Source organism: Lagopus leucura, unplaced genomic scaffold (assembly GCF_019238085.1).
Source record: "Lagopus leucura isolate 7727_CA_CO unplaced genomic scaffold, USGS_WTPT01 Super-Scaffold_100004, whole genome shotgun sequence".
NCBI lineage: Eukaryota > Metazoa > Chordata > Aves > Galliformes > Phasianidae > Lagopus > Lagopus leucura.
In genome coordinates this window covers 46250639-46270906 of record NW_024962264.1, presented here as the reverse complement: position 1 = coordinate 46270906, position 20268 = coordinate 46250639, and the positions used below count along the sequence as shown (strand labels likewise).

At 40.7% G+C, this 20268-nt stretch overlaps 2 protein-coding genes across 5 annotated transcripts in view; one reads left to right on the top strand and one right to left on the bottom strand.

The window, feature by feature from the left end:
* The window catches only part of COMMD8 (COMM domain containing 8), a 3841-nt gene extending 1761 nt beyond the window's left edge, over window positions 1-2080 (bottom strand). Inside the window, exons 1-3 of the mRNA XM_042870968.1 lie at window positions 1974-2080; window positions 1407-1562; window positions 259-411 (exon numbers count right to left, since the gene is read on the bottom strand). Of these exons, the coding sequence (XP_042726902.1) occupies window positions 259-411; window positions 1407-1562; window positions 1974-2018 (354 nt within the window). The 5' untranslated portion in view covers window positions 2019-2080. The remainder of the gene's footprint in view (window positions 1-258; window positions 412-1406; window positions 1563-1973) is intronic.
* Window positions 2081-12751: 10671 nt separating this feature from the next.
* Window positions 12752-20268, top strand: part of ATP10D (ATPase phospholipid transporting 10D (putative)) — a 36470-nt gene continuing 28953 nt past the window's right edge. The window contains exons 1-2 of one of the 4 annotated variants that reach the window (XM_042870963.1): window positions 12752-12822; window positions 12923-13069. The gene's annotated coding sequence lies outside the window, so the exon portion shown is untranslated. Of the gene's footprint in view, window positions 12823-12922; window positions 13070-13156; window positions 13235-14454; window positions 14576-17789; window positions 17806-20268 lie in introns of those variants that run through there. The other 3 variants (XM_042870964.1, XM_042870962.1, XM_042870966.1) reach the window with 3 other exon arrangements.

Here is a 20268-nt window from a genome sequence, read left to right as displayed (position 1 = left end):
AGAGAGAGAGAGAGAGAGAGAGAGAGAGAGAGAGAGAGAGAGAGAGATTGCAGCATTAGAAAAGGGAATTTTATCTTCAGCTTATACAGATTTCTTTCCAAGTCTTTGGTTTGGTATCATGACAATGGTTTTCTGGTACCCACAAAAATTGATCCAAGTCCCAGAATGAGCAGGCCACCAAGGAGGGCATCTAAAGTTACTTCTTCATTTTGGAACACTTCTTTTTATATTCAAGCACCATCAAAAAAAACCTCTTACTTTTAATTGCCAGTCAAAATCCTGCAGCTGAGCAGACGAGATTGCGTTTACTGTTTCTACGAGCGCATTCCTGATTTCTTCTTTTCTGCCTTTTAGACATTTTATGATTGCTTCTTGATAGTTTGCATTTAACTCACTCATCTGCTGAACAGCCTGTAAGAATAAAAAGTTACAGCTGCTTAAAATATGAACCAAAGAAATTGGATGTACCACCTGTAATAGCCTATAGGATACCTGTATATATCCAAGCTTCTATCTAGATAGATGTTATACTGCTATACTATACCATGGCCTCATGTTTCTCATGCAGCTCTCAAAGGCTGTTCACGTCTGATACACAGCCAGCATTTATTACAGCAACGTAAAAAAATTATGTTCTTGTTTGGCAGTAATTCAGTTGATGCACAAAATCCTTTGTATTAAAAGCAGCAAGATACTGAAGCCTTCTTAGATGCCATGCTAGGGCCAAAACAAGAATCACACAAATAACCAACAGATTGAGCTCTGAAAGTTTCTGGACATCAGAATGGAGACCAAAGACACTTGCTCAACTGAAGCATACTGATGTACAGACTTTCCTATGGCTACACAAGTATCTTTATTTGATCCAACCACCAGCAAGTAGCCTAAAGACTAGCAATGAGCAGAAGATGAGAAGATTCCTGATCACAAAACAAGTTTTTGCAGAAGTTACATGCATTGGAATACCCTTGAATGACAGTCCTTGGGAGGCATGCTCCATTCACAGCCTAAATGTCTTCAGGATTAACTTTCAGTCACTATTTTCCAACAAACAAGAGCACAAATTGTTTATAGTTCTAATTAACATCAACGATAGGTTATGTATCGTAAGCAAAACAAATTTAACCTCATAGTACCTAAGATACCACTTTAAGTCACCATAACAGTACTTTAACAAGTATCATCCTGCACTATTTAATTAAAATGGTATCCAGTTTTCTTTTAGAAGGCTTATAATTTTATCTCTACGTGCTGTCCACTTTTCACCTGACCTGAAACTACTCAGATTTAGGCTGCCACTGTTTAAATGCTACGCTACAAAAATATTTTAGGACTAAATAAAATACAAAGCTGATCATCCCAGAACAATCTCTCAAAGTCAAACCCAACCAGAGATGAGCCCTTACCTCTTCGTCCGTTATGCTTTTGCCAACGGCAGTTTTGAAATACGCCCTTGTTTCTTCCAAAATCTCCATCCACTCTGCCAAGCTCCAAACACCGCTGTAATCCTGGTACCGAGGATACCCACGTCCACATATGCCATCAACTATATTATGAAGGAACTGGAACAGTGCAGTACACGTCTCAAAAACGCCCTGTTCCCACGGTTAGGCTGCACCAGGTCCATGAGGCAACTTAATTACCACCCCTCTCCTTGCTGGACGCAGCCTCAGCGCTCAAATCCCATGCATCGCTATATGCCAGAGCAAACCAAGCCTGCATTTTTGCTTTCGTTTCTCAAGGACGGCGGAAGCCCCAGAGGGAAGGCGATGCCGACTGAGAGCCCACCACAGCACTGCCGGAGCAGCCGGGCCCGGCCTCACCCACGGGAAGGCCGCGTCCGACAGCCAGCACCGCCCGGCCCTCCCCATCCCACCCCGCGGCCTGCTCCCAGCTGTACGGGGCCCCGCCGCGCGCTCCCCCATCCCACCAGCTGGTTTCCCGGTGGTGAAGGCCCGGAACCAGGAGCTCACCTCCACCGCCCGTCCCGGCGGCAGCTTCTCCAGCAGCTGCAGCATTCCTGGCCGTCTCGTCGGCGGCCGCCGGCACCCCCTCCCCGTCCAGCGACGCCGCGCGTGCGCGCATGCACGCAGGAAAACGCCCTCCTTCCCGCTCCCGAATCCACGGGTTCGAGGCCCGGCCCGGCTGCTGGCTCTGGATGCCTGCGCGATAGAATGCGGAGGAGTGTACCACACGAGTACCCAACTGCAGTAACTTGTATAGCTTTTAGACAAACATATGAGAATGGCATAAAACTACGAGAGAGTGTCCAAAGAGGTGCTTCTCATTTGGATGTATGAGGAGTAGCTGCAGTTCCTGGGTTTGCTCAGCCCAGAGCAGAGCTGATGGGAGGCCTCATGGCAACCCTACAGCTCCTCGCAGGGGGCAGAGGGGCAGCTCTGAGCTCTGCTCTCTGTGACAGCAACAGGGCCAGAAAGAATGACATGGGGCTGTGTCAGGGGAGAATCAGGATGGGTTTTAGGAAAGGGTTCTGCATCACAGGGCGGTGGGCATGGAACAGGCTTCCCTAGGCAGTGGTCATAATTCCAAGCTGCCAGAGTTCAGAGTGCATTTGGACATCAGCATCCGAGAAAGGGCTTGAATTTGGGGTGACCTGAAAGGAGACAGGAGTTGGACTCAGTGATGCTGTGGGTCCCTTCCAACTCAAGGTATTAAACAGTCCTATGATTCAGACTTCTAGGCAGAATCAGAACTCTCCATATTAAAGATATATTGATGCAATAACATTGTGAAGCTCTCCTTGTTCTGCAGCTTCACTTTTCACCTCACATATAACTGAGTATACAGATGTATAATCAATAAGTATACAGAGAAGTTAGGCAGGAAAGATTATGGCATTAGAGAGGGATAATCAGAAACAAATGGAAAAGCTTACCCGTACCCTGGCTTAACAGAAAAAGACTTCAAGAGGAGTAATCTCCAGAGAGAAACCCTTCCTTGATAACAGTCAGCCCTTAAATGGGGTCTAGGAGAGGTGGAGCCAGGCTCCACCCCTTTTGGTCACACAGGTGAATTGCCTTCACCTATGCTCCTGCAGCTGACTCATTGCTTGCCTCAGGTGATCAATCAGAGGTTCAGACCACGATTCAATAGCTCCCGTATACCTTGTAACAGCCTGACTTCCACTGATCAGACAGGAGTAAGATGAAAGCTTGCAGTAGCAAACAAAAGGCCCACATATTAAGTGAAACCAGAAAAGCTGGGATAAATACTAAGAACAGAAGTTTATACTGCCAGGATAGCATTTACCAGGAACAACTCATTTCTTGTCTCTGCTTTGCCAAACAGTGGAGAAAGCCAACCAGCCTGAGACTAGGTATGTAGAACAGGCTTTAACATGAGCAATGAGCTTTCTGTGCCTTAAGTTGATTTGAACATGGTTATGAATAAGCAGCAACCTCCTAATCACTTGTAGGAGAAAAACAGTACACAAAACACTGCACAGAAACAGATACAGAATCATAGTCTCAGAATCATATAATTATAAACAGACTTAGGTTGGAAGTGACCTTAAAGCCCATCCAGTTCCAACCTCCTGCCATGGGCAGGACTGTCCACACCAGCTCAGGCTGCCCAGGACCCCATCCAACCTGGCCTTGAATGCCTCCAGAGATGGGCCATCCACAGCTTCTCTGGGCAGCCTGTACCAGTCAGTGCCTTACTGCCCTCTGAGTAAAGCATTTGTTTCTAATGTCTAACCTACATTTCCACTCTTTCAGTTTAAAACCATTCCCCCTTGGCCTATCAAATCAGACTATGTAAAAATATAAAGTTGGTCCCCCTCCTGCTTTTAAGATCCCTTCAAGTACTGAAAGGAATTCTTGTAGGCAGACCTTATTTCAGTGAAACCCCTTGACAAGTTCACTGGCATAAGATCATACGTAAGTAAGCATAATATCAGACCCTAAGAATACAAAAACAACTACAGGTCTGTACTGGTGGGTACGAGGGCTGTGGAAAACCTCAGGCTGGTTAAGTCAGTTTGCATCATGTCTTCTCCAATCACTGGGATGTGAGGAGCAGCATGGTGCGTGGGAGTTCTGAAGAAACAGATGGGGAGGAACTAATTTCAGGTTTTGCTGATTGTAAACCTTTCAATTCCTCTGAAGGTTTGCTACTACTAAAAGATGAGGGTTTTAGTACAGGTTTCTGGGAAATGTATTTAAATGTATTACCATGAAATTGCTTTAGCCTGCTCTTAAATTCAGGAATAGTTGCAATTGCAAGAAAAACAATTTTTATTGCAGATCATTTTGAATAGTAGTTTCCTTCACTGTCACAGAAAGTGCTTTATCATGATTGGAAATCTATCCAGTTTCTAACTGTATTACATTGCATGCTACAAACCAGAGCAGCAGAGGGAGCTTCTGCTCCAAGCAAGACAGACCAGAGACCACACAGAAGAAATACAAAGGAAGTCCAGATTTAGGAAGAAATCAAATAGCAGAGGGATAAGGAGAAAGTTCATGACTGTCCTGCTTAGTAGAAAGGGACCAAAGAAGCGACAAATTCAACAGAGCAAAGACGTAAAACCTGAAAGACAGGAACACGTAAACCACACATTCTGACAAAATCTCAGTGGACATCGTTCAAAACAGATTATTCGTTGCTTTTTGATGGTGGTGGTTGGTTAGTTTAATTTTTTTTTTTTTTTTTCCCAGGTCTGAAGAATAAGGCATTTCAGTTTTCATGCATGTATAGTTTAAGGTAAATTTTTGTTTGGTCTACTGAGATAGAAGGAGTGGTGTGGGCAGAACAAGGAAGTCAGATCTGGGGTGAATCCATGTATCTGAGCCTATGTTAAAGGACTAAGTAATGCAGTAAACAAGGTTGCCCTGGCAGTTTGGAATTTGTCTGGACTTGCATTATTTGGATCCACCATAAGGTCTTAGGCCTTAAAATTACCAACTTGTCATGGTTCCATACACAGTAGCAATAATCCACCCTACCTCTGAGTGTAAGCTGCCAAGTAACCACTAAAACAGAGAGAGGCCAGAACACTTGTGGAAAGTAGATAGACAAGAGACTCCAAGATGACAAGAAAAGCAGCTGTTTCATGAGCAAGAAATGTGAATTTCATATTATATTATCCACACTGCTGCTGACTCATTGATTGTTTTTGTTTTTACAGATAACCCACAACTAAACTGCAGTAATTAAACCTGTTTTTAAATGAATCCTTTTGCTGCAATGGCAAATGGAATGGCAATAACTAAAACATTCGGAAATAATTACTAATCGGAATCTCTTACTGTTAAATATAATAGCACTGAAGTGTTTTACGTTGCTCTACAGATATGAAGTCGGAGGGAACATCTCAAGACCAGTATAAACTATTCCCTGAGGGACTGTTAAATTTTACATTAGTACAGACAGACAGATTACTGTGTATTTCACCAACACAGATGTGCCAGTAAAGCCATTGAAATGGAGAAGGAACATGAGGTTGCAGCTCAGATGCACACTGGCTCTGAAATGGAGGTCTTGCTGTTCCTTTCTTTTTTCTAGCTCTACTTTCTTTCCCCTTTGAGTGCTTGTGACTGCAGGATAAAACTGCAACTGCAGAATATAACTGACATAGCTGAAAATGAGTTGTTTTTCTTTCGTACTTCTTTATTTTTGTCACAGGTTAATTTTAGCCAAGTTGCTACAGAGCGCTGCTTCTGACAGAAGTGAACTTTGTGGTTGGGAGTGAGGGGAAAGACAAAACTACTCCTGGCAGCCTGGACTTAGGTCAGATGAAATTAGTCCTGCAATGAAACTTTTCAAATGGATTTAAATCAGTGAACCACTTACACCACTGTATAATCAATGGATATCAAGATGTTACAATCACAAAATAAACAAGAGAGTTAGGTGAAGTGGACTATGATAACAAGAGAGAATAAACAGAAGGCTTACCCTTGTGCTAGGCTCACCACAAAACACCAGAATGAGGAATCTCTAGACAAGATCCTTCCCCATTAGTAGCCAGCTCTTAAATAGGTCTAGGAGGGGCAGCACAGGTGAATTGCCTTCACCTGTGCTCCTCTGGCTGACTCATGGCTCGCCTCAGGTGATCAATCAGAGGTTCAGGCCATGACTCAGTAGTTCCCATACAACCACTAAACCAGGAATCTAAAAAGCTTTTGTAGAAGGTTACTATGAACATGCACATAGTGATCTGCTACAGCTGAAGATTGAAAATAATGTTTCTTCATTTAATTTTTACACTGATCACTCAGTCAAGCTTATAAATGAGGCTGGGTAAACAACATGACATTGATGTGCAGAACATTGTTATTATTTGCTCTTCATAATCTATCATATGCATCATTACCTTAATTCTCTATTCTATATGCAGCTGAAATGTCTGCAGGCTCACTATATTTAGCATTCAGTCTTATTAAGCTCTGGAGTTGATTTATAGTCTATCCATTAATATTCTCCTAATTCTCATTTTCTACAATTCAGTCCCACTATTTCCTGTCCTGAGTTCAGGGAACATGCTGAAGAGTTTATTTTCATCTCATCTATTACTACCATTTTATAAGGGAAGGTTTATTGTTTTCATTCCTATCTTTACACATTCCTCCTTTCACATTTAAGAATCCTAGGTAAACTGAAGATGTAAAACCATCTACATCTCATGACTGGAATTTTCCTTGAGGTCTAATGATTGGAATGGTTGGAATGCAAAAAGAAAGCAACAGAAAGTAAATGGTAACTTTTGGGACACGCGTTAAAAATACAAGCCAAATTATTGTCTCCTTCTCTAATCCTAGCCCTAAGATTGTAATATTAATAATGAATGGTCACAACCCGTTGATGCTTGTCAGAATTCTTTGGACATGAGAAAAGATAAAAGAAAATGCCCTGTGGGTAGATTATGATGACTCTTAGCCCTGTTAGTATGCAACAATTAGTCGACACCGGAATATGCTGCATAGCAAGTTGCACCAATGTGTCATAACAGCAGTGGGGGGAAAGTATTCCTAAAATAATAAACACACATCATAATCACACGAGGAATCCATGGTCTGTATTTATTATATTGCTCTGATCTGAATTCTACTATACTATTCCACTGTGTATTTTATTTTTATCACATAATATTTTATGGCAGTGAAAACAGTAGTTGGCCAAAAAACTTATGCTGGAAAAACTCTCCTTGCTGGCAGAGGTCATTGCAATGAGGGCATAAAAAGAGAAGGTAATTTTACCAGGCTAAAGTAGAATACACTTTTCTGTTACAGCCACGTCTACGTTAAGAGTGTTTTTGTCAGTACAGAGCTTTTTTTTGTTATCACTAAATCCCTTCCAGTGTAAATACAACCAACTTACTCTGAAGACAGATGGTCTCAGGGTTTACAAGACTTTCTCAGTCTTGTCAGGCTGTTCTCAGTTTGGCAGCGCTAAATGCTGGCTAGAATGCCTGGACCCCCTGGAATCTCTAGATTATATACAAGGAACAGCTTTCCACATCTACTTCCTATTTCTGCCCTTTTCCTCTTTCGTGGGGAATAATAGTTGAATAAGCTTCACTTGGGATATTTCTAGACTTCTATTGAAAAACAAATCATGTGAACTCATCCCTGTATCCAAGCTCAGGGAAGTGAAGTCTGTTAGTGCACTCCAGACATACAGCTTTCTTTGAAGGATGTTTAAAATCTGTTCCTTTCATGGCTTTTTTTTTTTTTTTTTATTGGATGATGTGAATAATGTACTTGGATTAGAACTAGGATAAAGAAAAAATCCCAACTCTGCCACTACAGTATTTCCCAGACACTGACAACCCATTTACTCTTCAAATGGCTAAGTTTCTTCACCTGAAAATTTAAGATAGTACTATCTGGCTGTTCTTATGGGCGGTGTAGGAATCCATTAAAAGCTTGTGGCTTTACATCATCATGTTTATGACCTTTAATTAGCTTTGATAAAAACCTTCCATTCCTCTGTATTTTGGGAAAAGTATGACCGTGGCAGCAAGCCAGGTATGTGTCCAGAATGCTGGAAATTTTTTTTCTTGGGAAATACATGGTAATATGATATCAAACAGGGCATATTTTGTGCTCTTGAGGAATAGAAAGAAATACGTTACAGAGGAAAAGGAGGTCAGAAGAATTAATTTGACAGTACAGTGAAATCTCATCTAAATGTTTATGTATATATTAGAAAAGTAGATTTTGGGAAACAGCTGTAAAAGTCCTTATGGTTACCAACTTTTCAAACTTTGCTAACTCTTCTGCTGTTGCTGCAGTTTTATGACCTTTATGACCCATCTTCCCACTGCAAAATCTGCTCTGAATTATTTTACTGCAGTTCCCCTTTTTCTTCAGCAAGAGACTGAAAAGCCCAACAGTTATCCTTTGCTGTCTCAGATTAACAAAGATACAAAAAATAGAGTGGCACACTTCATCCTTTTTTGCAGTGACAAATGATTTTCTCGTGGCTTAGTCACTGATGATTAAAACAGTCGAGCCATTTTATGTCAGCTTGCCTACGTGTCATGTCTCATTCCAGGGATGAAAACATATTCTGATATACCTAAAGTCAGGTAAATTTCATTCTCTACCTGAGAGAATCAAAGCCCAAGAAGCACTTTCATATCCATCCACTAGATTATAAAATACTGCTATTTGTCCAAGAAACAGATTTAATAGTTTGACATAAGCTACTGTGTAAAAATAGTCAGAAAAACTTAAATCTTACTTAGAAATTCAGAGTTGTCAATTCAGCAGAAAGGATAACATAGAAAACTGTAAAAATAAGTAAGCAGAGAAAAATCTTCAGAAAAAAATGTAAGCTACATGAGAAATTTCTATAAGCACAAAAAGAGAAAAAAGCAATGTTTACTAAATAGCTTATTTGATACAATTGACTCAGCTCTTTTTACATTTTGATACACAGAAGAGTGAGAATTAAGGTTATTTTGAGGACAAGTTTATATATAGAATGAGAAGAGAAGCACATAAGTACATTCAGTTTGTGTATCAAAGGAGTTCTGATGCACAATAAACTAGTAGCAGTGTAAACAAGCTAATAACAGGTTTGCAACTGTAGATAAGATAAGGCTGAAGATTAGCCATGGGAAATTGAAACATCATAGTAAATAGAAAAATAAGGGATAAAGTAATTTACCTGTGCATAATTCTACTCAGCTGGCACTACTTTCTAACCATACAAGCATCCCCATTGTCCCAGAGGTAGACCAATGTTAATTCAGCAAGAGAGCAAACCCTAGATTTCTAGGCTCCGAGAAATTGAAGTCTCACACATAACCAGTTCATTTTATGTACTGTAAAAAGTAGTAATGCCAAGATAAGGAGCTACAGGAAGATGATGAGAGGCAGTGTAAGCACTGTACAACTGAGTACTGCTGTCAAGTACTCCTTTAAAACTTGTCTACACAAAGCTGGCACTTTATCCAATATTAAATAAGTTCTACACGGATTTGTTAAACTGCATTACATCTTTTCTTCAGAATTTAGTTAATCTTCATCCATTTTGATATAATTCATTCTTATCATGTTAACTTTAGCAAAACAAATGTGGACAGATAAACACCAGGAAGCAAAAGAATAACTTAAACATTTAAAGCAGTAGTCACTGCTGGTAAAAGACCAAATGGATATGAGGTTTAATTCAGAAGGTAGAAGATAATTCTTAAGCCTCACAGCAACATTTGCTGGAGCAGTTTTCTCGTGCAGTAATAAGAGCAAAACACCCAGTTGCTTTCAAGATAAAGTTCAGTCCACTTATGAACCAGATTGCATGGCATGCTTGGGATAACAAGGGAATAGACTCAGCACATAGAAGGTGACTTTCAGGAAGGCTCCATGATAATATTTATGTACCTGCTCTACCTCACTCAAGATTTGCAAGTCACATATAATATGCACAGAATATACCTTGCACTGTAAATATATACTCAGAAAAGTAAATGTTAAATCATTCAAATGGAGGTGCGTTGTCTGAATCGCTAGCAGACACTTTCACATTATGGTGCTTATTCTCTGTTGTTTCAATTCTTTATTTGTAAAATGGAAGTACTAATATCGTCTTGTCAGACAGGAAGCTATGAAGGAAAATTCATGAATATTTATAAAACGTTTACTCAGGTGATGAACACAGTCTCCCCGTGAGGAGATCAATAAACCCATTCTGATATAGACAGTGTACGGTAAATAAAGGTCATAGCCACACACATATTAGAAAAGATAAAGACCACTACTGAACAGCTGTCTCATTCACTGTGCATCCATCATCTTGTGAACTGAGTCAGACTGATTTCCTGCCAGAAAATGGATCCACAGATCTTGTAGGAAGAGAATAACAGATCTTGTAGGAAGAGAATAACTTGTGCACATCTGCACAAGGGACAGCATTAACTTGCACGGGCAAAACAGAGGTTTTTCACACACAACTTTGTGTAGGACTCCACATACAATATACAGCCAGTGAACTTGTAAGCAATAATTCCAAACAATTTTAGAGTTTTGGTGAAATCTCTGCTACAGTTAAATTATTTGGATAGAGCTTAGGAGAAAAATGGTGATCAGATTATTGGGTGATAGTCAAGCCCCTTTAAGGCTACAATTTATGACAAGTATGCTACCACCTCTTCAAAGACATTTCAAGCCAACATATCACAGTATGTCACTATTTGTACTGTAAATACACACCAGATCTCTTTAGTATATCCACAGTCATTACATTAATGCAACTGTACTTGTTAAGCCAGAGCAGGAGCATCTGCACTGCAGTGGTGATAACCATCCATGTCTATAAAGCCAAATCCCCATTGGCACTGCTATTAATATAGATATGACAGTACATTGTTTGGGGAATCATATCCAGATCCTCAGCATTTCATTAACTGGAGGTACTCCAGGAAATGCTTGACGGCATGCCGTGACAGATTTGTCTTCCTTCCAGGTCTTCTTGGGAAAGTTTTCAATCTGCCTGCATGTTTAGTTAACACAGTTCCCATGACATACATTCTTTTCTCTCATATGTCCCAAGCAGTGCCAATATGAGCACAGCTGGATGAGCTGTTCATGCTCATACTTCCAGAGTTATTGCAGCCATGAACTGATAAAAGGTTTGAAGAACACAGAAAATCAAAGAGCTCCCTAACTGTGCTGGATTCATCAATCACTCTCACATGCTCATAGCTCTCCCTTTTCATGTGACAGTTCAGGAATTAATATGGAAGATGCATGGACAATGCACAGGAAAGCAAAAGATATATCCATGTGGAAGACATTCAGTGTTACTATCTCCACACAAAGTTAGCAGGGAGATTTCTGAACTGAGTATTACCTCTGTTATGTTTTCTTTGTAGATTCTCTACCATAATATATGTAGGAAAAGACAGCTTAATCACACTTTAGAGAAGCTGCACAGATGCTTTTTATGTCTGGGACTAACACCATTTGTACTACTAAGCAGTAATACAAAAAAGATAAAAATGAAACCACATACATGTAACAGGCAGGTGAGGGGCACCCGTAATGCCTCTCACCCACTCAATCAGTCCATCTTGGAGGAGATCGTATATCCTCCATGTCTCATTAAATTGCACAGAGTGCTGCACTAAGGCAGCTCAGCTCCTTCTGGCAACAAAGCTAGCTCATTCGTAGTTTGGTCAGGTATTTTTGCAGCACAGTGGTGTGCAGGCCTGATTGAGGCAATTGTTATTGTTGGGCAAACAATGGAAATAAAAGAACACCTTTTGTAGCCATGAGCTTACAGAATAGAGTGGCATACATGAAAAAATATGATTACAAGAAAGGTAGCTATTTTATTAAAATCTTTGCAAAGTTTTCTTTCTCAAACAACTTGAAAGTTGTCAGTAAATCAATGTTAACCAATAAAACTACATTGTCAGTTGTCAATAAATCAGTGTTAACCAATAAAACTATATTAAAGTAACTGTTCTTTGGCGGGCCTGCTGTCTTATTGTGTCTTGCAGCGGCTCGCTCTGCCCTTCCCTGTTTTGCATCCTTTCCTATAGCAAGTGAATGAGCAAAGGTGCTTGATACTGCCAAGGAAATGGAAGAACATCTTATCTTCAAGACAGCAGATATGGACTTCCTTCACACAGATCTATTTTCATTCCACCTTATGTGTCAATATGCTTTGTTCCTCTAGCCATTCAGGCCGTTCAAAGAACAGAGTGCTGGATCCATTCACTGAAACACAACTCAAGGGTTTTCAGTGTGTGATCAGGGAGACAGGACAGGCTAAAATGCCGAATAGAGGAAAACCACACCACACACAGAAAGGCGAGCACAACCGGCAGCTACCACTCAGCACAGCCCTCTGATCTCTAGCTTGCAAATAATTTTTTTCTGTTTAAACTTTTTGTGGTTGCTTTTGTTTGTTTGTTTGTTTTTTTCAGCAGAAGATGGTCTTGGAGTAGAAACTTTCTCACCTTTGTAAAAAAGGCTATGTGGTTTCTTTGCAAAGGGCAGCCTACAGGCCATAAGAGCAAAAAAAAAAGGGGGCAGGGCTGGGCTTCAAAAGGGCTATTGATGACAAAAGCTCACTGACATTCTGATACCAGTGATTTGCTTAAGATAATTAGGGCAGCTTCCCAATAGCCAGAGGTCTACTTCTTAGAAAACAAGAGAGCCTGTTTGCTAACCTTGATTAGCCCAGTGGCTAGAAAACTTGATGTTTAGACAGGCCGAGCTGCCTTTGGTGCCAGGCTGTGCTGGCAAACAACCAAGAACACCAGTTTGCACGGCAGGCTTGTCAGGAGTCAGGCTCTGCCACAGCAATGCTCCAACACAACCTCTACCTCTCGGGCCTCAGGTCAAAAACAGCCTGTAAATGATAGCTAACATTTTGGGATTGCCAGTGCTACACAGATTGTTAAGAGCAGCTCTTTTTGTGTTCTTTTTTCCACTTACAGAGCTCAGTTCCCGAGCATGGCTGCTCAGAACGGGAGGAAAGCACACAGCCCCTTGATGCAGCTTGCGACTTAAAAGCGGGGGAAGGGGCTCACACTGCGAGGCCTGCCTCCCACGGCAAAGCGGCTGTCCCACGCTGGGGGCCGCAGGTAAGGGCCGGCGAGAAAAGCGGCGAAGAGCGCCGAGCGGACCCGGCCCCGCGGCGGGTCGAGGCGGGGCGGCCTGTACGGGCGGGGCGCGGCGCCGGAGGCGGAGGGAGAGCGGCGCGCGGCAAGGGTCGCGGCCGTCCCGCTGGGATGTGAGCAGCGACATCGGTAAGGCCGCCGCGACGCGCCGCTGTTGGGGTGGGGGCGCCCGACGGGAGGGTGACGTGCTGCGGCGTGCAGCCGTCCGGCGGCTGCCGGAGGGGCGCGCGCTGCTCCGCAGGGCGGCTGTGGTACAGCACGCGTCTCCCGAGACGGTCGCGGGGACAAAGGACCGGCGGAAGCGCGGCGCGGGGCTGGGGGGCGCAGCGGGTGCTGCGGGAGGTCTGCTAGGCCGCGAGCCGTCAGTAAGGCTGTGTGCTCTAACGGGAAGGAAGCCTTTGAATGGTAAACTCACTGACTGCGCTTAGCTGGAAGCAGACCGGGGAAAAGATGGTAGTTGGATCTCCAGTCCACGAGCAATTTCTTCTGGGTGGCATTTTGTAATAGTTCATGGTGGTGATTGAGGGAAAGTCATCTTGTATAGCAAGGTCCGTATCAGTGGCACTGACATCCCTGGAGCTTCCTGAAGCTTCCTGAAGCTTCCCTGCACCGAAGGGGTGAGACGTGCACGCAGTGAGATACAAGATAGGGCCACAGCCATAGCTACCGGGCTTAGAAGTGGAGAAAAGTTCAGAAGGATATGAAAGAGAAATCAAAGCTCCTGAAAGGAAGTCGTTATTTGAGAAGTTCTGCAAACAAAGAAGAAAAAAAATGTACTTTCATATTTTAAAAATATTAAAATAACTCTTATTTTTGTAGTAAGATAATTTGGGTATACTTGTCGCCACAACAACTATAGGCTTGAGAAAGCTCTGATTTAAAAGTGTGTACCTTCGCATCTTCACTATAAAGCAGCAGAAATGGCATTATGCCTGTTTTGGTAAGTGATGAACTGCAGCAGAGGGGCACTGAGTGACATCCCGAAGGTCAGAGTGGAACTTAGAGTGAACTCTTAATATCTCTGTGTGCCCCAAAATCTGGTGCCAGGCTGAGCCTTTGCAGTCAGTCTGTGGACAAATATTATTATCAGTAGCAAAAGCTAGCGCGGACAGAGTAGGATTGTATTATTTTGTTAACTGCCACTGCTCTGGGTGATCTGGATTTCCAAACCAATGTCCACAATTGATATATTTCTCTAATTCAAACTAGATCAAAATTAGAGCTGAGTGTTCTATGTAGGTACTCAAAGACACTCTAATCTGACATTTCCATCCCACCTCCCTGTGAACTGAATCCGGGAAGCTTAATCAGGAAATGCATCTAATAATTTTGTTGTCTTTGTTGGCAAGTGGTCTTATGGAACAGTGAGTTGAACCAGCTTCAGTGGAGGTGCAGTAACAGATCCATTACGAAGAAGGGGACAAAGCCTGGAGCAGTAGATGGGATAAGGAAGACCTGCTCCTTTAAGTGGTAACGTTTGTCTCAGTTCAGCTGGTGACAGAATTGCATCTTCAGTGTCTTACGCTTTAATCTGTTTAGAAGCGTTGAACTCACTAGAGCCATTATTGGAGGGTTCTTAACCCAGTGCATTCTTTCCTATGCTCCTATGTCTTTTGACTTAATTTTTAATAATAAAATCTTTTAAGATGCACAGTTGTAGTTGAGCCTCAAATTGCTATATAATGTCTCCCCCTTTCAGGCTTGAAATATCCCCTCAAGAGGCATTTTTTATAGGGTTGCAATAGCTCTGTAATGATTAAAGCAAGATCTGAGCCTAATCTTAAACACAAATATACAGAATTAATACTTCTGACAATGAAGGTACTGCTAGCTGTAGTATTGCCATCCTTTTGAAATATATAAGTGTATCGCATCTGTTGCAGCTGCTGTTTCAGCTTCTTAAGAATCAGAAGGCTGTACGTAACTTGTTCTTACTTAAGATGAACTTCTGATACATATGACTGCAGCATAATTAAGGTAGTTTCAGTCTGGCAGGGTGAAAACTGATGAAGCTGCACTGGTGCAAGCCTTGACATGATCCATGTAAGCCTGCATAGTGCTGGAAAGCCTTTGTGGAAATCTCTACTTTTGTGGCTCTATGCTGTTAACATTTAAATTAAGTAGCTCAAGTTATGCTCACACCCATAACATCCACATTTCTGTTTTCCAGTATTTTCTGATCTCTGTTTAGAAATAGGAAGTCTTTAAGACAAAAAAAAAAATCAAATCTATTCACTGAAAATGAGCTGTGGATATGAAAGATACTCTTTTTGTAATAACTATGCATATGACACCATTCCCCAGATCCTTTGAAGAACCCTACAGGATTAAACCTGGAGTTCCTGAGAGATTGTAACTCTTGAAGAGCTGCCAACCTAGATGTCTTAAAAAAAGGAAAACAGGACAAGTCACTAGTTGAAGACCTAGCTTAGAATTTTGGGAACTTGAGTATCATTTGATTCTGTAACAGGTACTTTTTGGTACAAATTAGGATGAATAATTTTATCTTCCATGCAACAGATTTCAGCTCTTTAAAGAAATCAGCATGGTTAAGAAACAGCAGTACCACTAATAAGGATTTATTTCCTTCAGAACCATTTACTATAGCTCAGGGAGCCTTCTGAGTACAAACTTGCATCCTTTTGCATCATGAACACCAGCATAGCTTTTCTAATTTGACCCACATTACTCTTATGTAATATTAGTGTTGTGAATTTCACTTACGTGAAAGCATCTGCAGTGGTTAGGTGTTGCATAACTGTAAGTTTAAGATTCACAGGACAAGGCAGTCACAAAAGAGTAAGGATTAACCTGAAAAGTTTCTTTTTGCAGTTTTGAGATAGCTATGTGAGACACGAGAATGAAGCATAAAGCAGAACTTTGCTTATGAACAGAAAAGAGAATATAAAAGGCTTGTACATAGCTCTCTGGCAGCCATGCAGTTTTATTTGAATGAAACTGATTGCCTGTAAATGATGAGTTTATAATGAGTTTAAATAAAAGCTGAAATAAACGATTTCATCCCTGAGTTTTAAACCTGAAATTGGATAGCATATGGTTCAGTTATGGCTGTAGGTGCAGGATCTAATTAATTACCTAAGTAACTTTACCCAACGTGGAGGAGATCATTCCTATTTCATGTATTGCTCCCATTCTATAGCATGTTAATCAGCACTGCTGCCTGTGTGGTTTACTATTAATTGCCTTGAGAGTGACCTTGTGTCAGGGCCCAGGCACTTCCTGGTTTTTAATGCATCCTGCTGATTGTTGTTGATTTGAGAAGAGCCACTGATGGCTAGCTTAACTTCCAAGCAAGAAGCTTCCAAGGTGAGGCATTTCAAGGCTTGCAGCGTTTGTGTCCCTCATCCTAAGTCAGACTGTAATTCAGACTGTATAGCAAGGTGCTGTGTGGTTCACTTCTCATAGTAACAACTGCCTTCCACTCAAATTACTCAGCACTTTGTGATTTTAACTCAAAACATGTTGCAAATAGTCACATATTTATCTTAGAATTGAAATTTTGATTCCTGTATTTTCTTGAGTATTTGTCTTATAAATGGACAGCACAAGCCTCTTCTCAAGATTTATTCAGTACATTAAAGCATCCCTGCAGTTTTCATTCAGCTTACAAAGATGTTTTACAAATTTTTGATGCTGCTTATTACAGAGAAGGTAGCAAATCTTAGAAGAACAGAACTATTTTTTTCAGAGTGCAGATTATTCTTCAGGCCATGGATCCTTTAAAATTTCCATGTGGTTTAGTAGCATATGAACTGTTGAAGATTCATATGCTGTCTTGATTTCTAGCAGTGAGCCTCTCCAGTTGTAGTGAAATAAGTGGTAGTGACCCCATGAAGTTACACGTACAAATAGATTTAAATGGGACTTTGCACGGATCCCGAGTGTTCCACTCCTCCATAGCTTTGTGTAGCATGAGCTCTGCCCTGGAACCTCAGACCCCCAGGACATCCTGAAGCATTCAGGTAAGGAGCTAGGAAAAGTGTTTGCTACAGAGGTATATTGCCTGAATCTCTTTCCTTATGGGTTTTGTAGAATTTTTCTCACTTAAGGTAATGCAATTTTATTGACTACTTTTCTGTTTGCCAAGACTTGACTGACTGGAAGTGCACCTGGAAGATGCTAAGGCCTCCTGCACATTATGCCTAAAGGCTGCACCAGAACAGGGTAAAAGCAAGCGCAGTACACACATGCATGTGCCAGAGGTCTGAGAAACACTCTCATGAAGTATATCATTTACTGGGGGATTTAACATAGAATTTGCTGAAAGAGGAATGAGGGGTAACTGGAGATGATGGCAAAAGAAGGTTGTTGTCAGAAGGGAGGAAGTGGCCAAGAGAAGCTGTAGTAAATGATAGGGTACTTCATATGACATGGAAGCAAACAACCACAGTGTAATAGTAAGGTGCGGTACCAGTACACTGTGTATATTGACTAAAGCATTAAGCAAGTTTGGATCATAATCTCCAGAAAGGAGGCTGGTCAGCGATTGCCAAGCAGTTCACCAAAGGCTACACTGTAGTGTAACTGGAGCTGAAGAATTGATACCTCACAGAACTGGAAGTGAAAAAGTTTACAAGAGAGGAAGTAGCAAGTGATTGCAAAAGAAAGCAAGTTTCCGGCACAAGAAGCGGAAGAAAATATTTATGCTGAGCTTTAAGACTCAAAATGCTTAATTTAAGGTATGGACCATTTACAAGTAGGGTCTTTTGCAGCACTATCTATAGCAGAGAGTTATTAAAGGCTTTTTATTGTAATATAGGATGATGAAATATGAATAATATATAGGTGTTGATCAGTCTTTTGGTGAAAAGGACATTACTGTACCCTGTTCTTGCAGAAATTTGACAATCAGTTCTTGTGTGTTAACCATTTATAGCCTTTCCAGTTTTCAAGTAGGGTATCTCTTTTTATAAAGTGCTTTTGAGGAAGGAGTCAGAGTACACAAGGGTACTGAGGTAGACAGAAAGCAAAGAACATACCCAGTGTCAGTTCTCTTCCACATTTCATCATCATGTGATGTTAACACTACAGAAAGTTGTCTTTTTGCATTTAAGATATACATGTTCTGTCTTTACACCAGTGTTGCTATTTAGCAAGACCAAGCAGCATTCTGATTTTCAAGCTTTTGAGTCATGAGAACAAAACCTAGCGTCTATGAAACTGACCTCAAACTTAAAATTTGATCATTTAAGCTTCCATATTTTGAACACAGAAAGAATCTTCTAGACTTTAAGAAGATAATTTTAAAAAATAATTCAAAGACTGCTTTAGATTTAAGTTGTTCTCATGTATTTCTAAAACTGATTCTTTTTTTTGGGGATCTTACACTAGCATATAAAGAAACACCCATAATTTTGCATTAATGCTCTAAGTTAGGCTGGAGAATGGAAGATAAAAAATGACAGGATGGGAAGGTCAAATCATGTTTTGAGAAGGGATTTCCTGTTAAAAATTGTTTAAAACAGCCGTCAGCAACTTCACCCTTTTCGGTATCTCACATGAAGTGATGAATCTTTTCTGAACTTAGAGCTGGCCAAAGAAAAGGTGCTCATTTCTTTATATCACAGTTCAAGGAGAAAGAAGAAAAACATGCAACATAAAGAAAAAAATAGAGATTTATAAGTTTTCAGTCTTATAAATCCTGTTTTAAAATGGAAATACAAATACTTTAAAAAAAAAAAAAAAACATTTGCAAGTACTAACTCAGTCAAATCCTAGATGAGTCAAAGGGTGTTGTGACAGAGTATAAGATCCCAGTGCTTTTTTTTTTTCCTAAAGATGCAGTTTAATTGCCTGATTCACTTTTTTGACTATAGGAGAGGCAGTGAGTGACCTCCTAGTTTCCAACATGATGCAGTGGTGTTTTTGTTTTAGTTACTGTCCATACAATCTCCTTCAAAATTTTCTTAAAAAATAAAATACCAGAGCTATTGATGGATCTACAGCAAGTGCTGTTGAATCTTAGGTTTCTTGCTTCCTTTGAAGTTCTGCCTCTGAAAAGGAGGATGAGGAAGGGTGGGGCTGAGGTTTTGGAGCTGTGTCAGGGATGTGTGTGCAGTGAGAGGTGACTGCTATTCAGCACCACTGCATGTACAGTTCAAACCTGTGACTCATCCAGTGGTGAGGAATTCAGTCCTAACACACTGTTACTTTAGAATATCTAATTGGTTTTTTTTTCTTACCTTTATTTGTTAAGCAAAGGCCACCAGGTATCACATGCTACAAAAAGTAATACATGTATTTTTTAAAAACAAAGTTTGCTTCCTGTGTTCAAGAGGTTTTGAGATTTGTCAGCTTTTCTTTTTTGTTTTTCCTAACTCTCAACTTCCAGTCTTTGTTTGCATGTTATTGATAACTTGATTCTTCAGCTTTTAAAGGTGCTTTTGCCTATGTAATTTTAAGACTGAACAGGATTTGCCATTTAAAGACTTTGCATTCCCACATTCCTTCTGAGGAAAAGAGTTTGTTTATTTGTTGCTTCTTCTAGTCACAGAAGTTACCAGCATGAAATGGTTAAGTTTAGTCTTATATGAAAGCAAGCATGATTGTTCTCTAAAATATATCTTGCTTACAAACTCTTGGCTGATATGGCATCTTGAAAAATTTTATGTTGTATACTTAAATAGGTTTTCAGTGAGGATATTTTACATTATAACAGTCTGCAGAGCTATGTTAGGTTACTGCTTTGGGGTGAAAATTATGTCAAGCAAAAGCATGGTTAATTGACATACCTTCTAACAGTGGATGCTTGGAAGAGACAGAAACTTAACAGGACAAGAAATCTTGTTGAGATGCTCCCTGATAATCCAGCGTAGGGGATATTTAACGTTTACTCACGTAAACAAATCTTGTGTTAGATACAGGAAGCAATAGTACAGTCCCAGAACAGCTCTTAATTGCTGGATTCTCTTTTTTGCTACGGACCTCAGGGAACCTACAGACTCCTCAGCCTGTATGAGGCATTACTGTTATGTAGTATGCTGGCATGAGATTAGTAAAAATGACTGAGCAGTTTGTTGCCTAAGAAGGGACTTCTGGAAGATTGAAGAATCCATCAAATCACGGATTGCTATTAAAGCTTGCTTTCTTTCTCTAAACAATGCATTTTATCCAGATCTAATTTCATGTGTAAAATTAGAAAA